Below are 2,490 nucleotides of genomic sequence, written 5' to 3'. Positions count from 1 at the left end.
TCTAGAAGTTAGGTTCTAGGTTCTTACCTGTCTGGTTCTAGGTTCTAGAGGATAGGTTCTAGAAGTTAGGCTCTAGGTTCTAGATGTCAGGTTCTAGAGGTTAGGTTCTAGGTCCTTACCTGTCATGTTCTAGGTTCTAGATGTTGGGTTCTAGGTCATATAAGTTAGGTTCTAGGTTCTTACCTGTCTAGTTCTAGGTTCTAGAGGTTAGGTTCAGGTTCTTACCTGTCTGGTTCTAGAAGTTAGGTTCTAGGTTCTAGAAGTTAGGTTCTAGGTTCTTACCTGTCTGGTTCTAGGTTCTAGAGGATAGGTTCTAGATGCCAGAGGTTAGGTTCTAGAAGTTAGGTTCTAGGTTCTAGATGGTAGGTTCTAGATGTTAGGTTCTAGGTTATTATCTGTCAGGTTCTAGGTTCTAGAGGTTGGGTTCTAGGTCCTATAAGTTAGGTTCTAGGTTCTTACCTGTCTGGTTATATGTTCGAGAGGTTAGGTTCTTACCTGTCTGGTTCTAGGTTCTAGAGGTTAGGTTCTAGGTTCTTACCTGTCTAGTTCTAGGTTCTAGAGGTTAGCTTCGCTGTTCTTGCCTGTCTGGTTATATGTTCTAGAGGTTAGGTTCTAGGTTCTTACCTGTCTGGTTCTAGATGTTAGGTTCTATGTTCTTACCGGGCTGGTGGTGTTATCGTCTGACAGACAGGCGTCAACGTAGTGAGGAAATGTTTCTGACCAGCCCTCTGCTGTACAGTTCCTACTGATCCAACCAATCTCTGAAACACACACACGCATGTACACACACACACAGTCAACAGACATGTCAATCTACAAAATGCTATGTACCATAGCACTTCAACCCATATAAACATGCCAAGCCATACTGTTTGAATCACTAGTACAGTAGAAGCCATGCAACAAACCATCGTCAGGACTCAGGAGGTCATGGAAGACTTCAGGACATCTGACTGATACCACTTCACCTAGGGCTGCGGCCTGCCAACAAGCCAGGTCATCCCACATCCACGGACAGCCTGCAACACACAGGGTATATCCAGTATCTCATACAGTAGCAGGATCTCTGTCTGGTGGTCTGGATGAAGCCAATTACCTTTTAAAGACCTGAGACGAGCGAAGAACACCGAGCGAGACAAACAGACAGACCCAGAGCTAACCAATTAAACCTGCCTATACTATCACTCTGAATAACACACACACACAGGCACACACACTAACACACACACAAGTGATAATGCAATCCCTCTTGAGGGGAATGACTAGTGTTTATCTGAATAATATTTCAGGATTCTGTGTCCAGCATGAAGGAAGGTAGAGGTAGTTTCGGTAGCCATTGCTAACTAGCGTTAGCGCTATGCATATCTGCTAGATACCCATAGACCTCCAGCAATTAGTTAGTGCAACTTCCTGTAACTTCCGTCATACTGGACACAGAGACATAAAAGTGGTATCCACGAGTTCATCTGACTCTGGGTCAGTAGATAAAGGGCCTCATCTGACTCTGGGTCAGTAGATAAAGGGCCTCATCTGACTCTGGGTCAGTAGATAAAGGGCCCCATCTGACTCTGGGTCAGTAGATAAAGGGCCTCATCTGACTCTGGGTCAGTAGATAAAGGGCCTCGCTGCCAATTTCACAGTATCCCTTTAAATGACCATAGAAACAGCATAAAACAACAGACCTGAGTGACATCCATCACCTCTACTGACCCTTCGACATCACACCATGATGTACTAGAGAAGTCTGAGACAGCTGGACTACAGCCAACCTGAGGCAGTAGCTGTAGCTTTAAGCTGTAGCTCAACCAGACAAGCTAATGAGACAGTCTATCGCCATCTCTGCTAAACTCCTCTCTCTCCTCCAGTCAGTCTGAGGATGACTTATGTTTCTCCTTCCCACTGAAGGGTCTGTTGTCAACAGAAACAGAGGCAGAGGGAATGTTGCTTTACAGAGCTATTATAGGGACACTACAGGAAGACAGTAGCACCGCCATAGACAGGAGAGATGAGTACAGTGTACAGGAAGACAGTAGCACCAGGCTTCCTATAACATCCACACTGATCTAGAGACAGAAACCATTTAATGGGATATACAGAACCACAGAGACCAACCCACTGCTGCTTGCTCTGCCTCTAGAATGACCTTTAGAACCAGAGACAACCCACTGCTGCTTCCACACTCTCCTCTCCCATCCTCTGTTCTCCTCTCCCACCCTCTCTCTCTCCCATCCTCTGTTCTCCTCTCCCATCCTCTGTTCTCCTCTCCCCCTCTCCTCTCCCATCCCCTGTTCTCACTCTCCCACCCCTCCTCTCTCCATCCCCTGTTCTCCTCTCCCACCCTCTCCTTCTCACCATGCTCTCCTCTACCATCCTCTCTTCTCACCATGCTCTCCTCTACCATCCTCTCTTCTCCACCATGCTCCTCCTCTCCCATCCCTCTTCTCCACCATGCTCTCCTCTCCATCCTCTTCTCCACCATGCTCTCCTCTC

The 2,490-nt window shown here is 46.9% G+C and overlaps 1 protein-coding gene across 1 annotated transcript in view; it reads right to left on the bottom strand.

The window, feature by feature from the left end:
• Window positions 1–2,490, bottom strand: part of LOC112073814 (pituitary adenylate cyclase-activating polypeptide type I receptor-like) — a 78,841-nt gene that overhangs the window by 39,721 nt on the left and 36,630 nt on the right. Inside the window, exons 5-6 of the mRNA XM_024141052.2 lie at window positions 909–1,019; window positions 661–761 (exon numbers count right to left, since the gene is read on the bottom strand). Coding sequence (XP_023996820.2) covers window positions 661–761; window positions 909–1,019 — 212 coding nt within the window. The remainder of the gene's footprint in view (window positions 1–660; window positions 762–908; window positions 1,020–2,490) is intronic.

Source organism: Salvelinus sp. IW2-2015, unplaced genomic scaffold (assembly GCF_002910315.2).
Source record: "Salvelinus sp. IW2-2015 unplaced genomic scaffold, ASM291031v2 Un_scaffold2379, whole genome shotgun sequence".
Classification (NCBI taxonomy): Eukaryota; Metazoa; Chordata; class Actinopteri; order Salmoniformes; family Salmonidae; genus Salvelinus; species Salvelinus sp. IW2-2015.
Note: the sequence above shows the minus strand (reverse complement) of the source record. Positions and strands in the feature narration are given on the sequence as shown.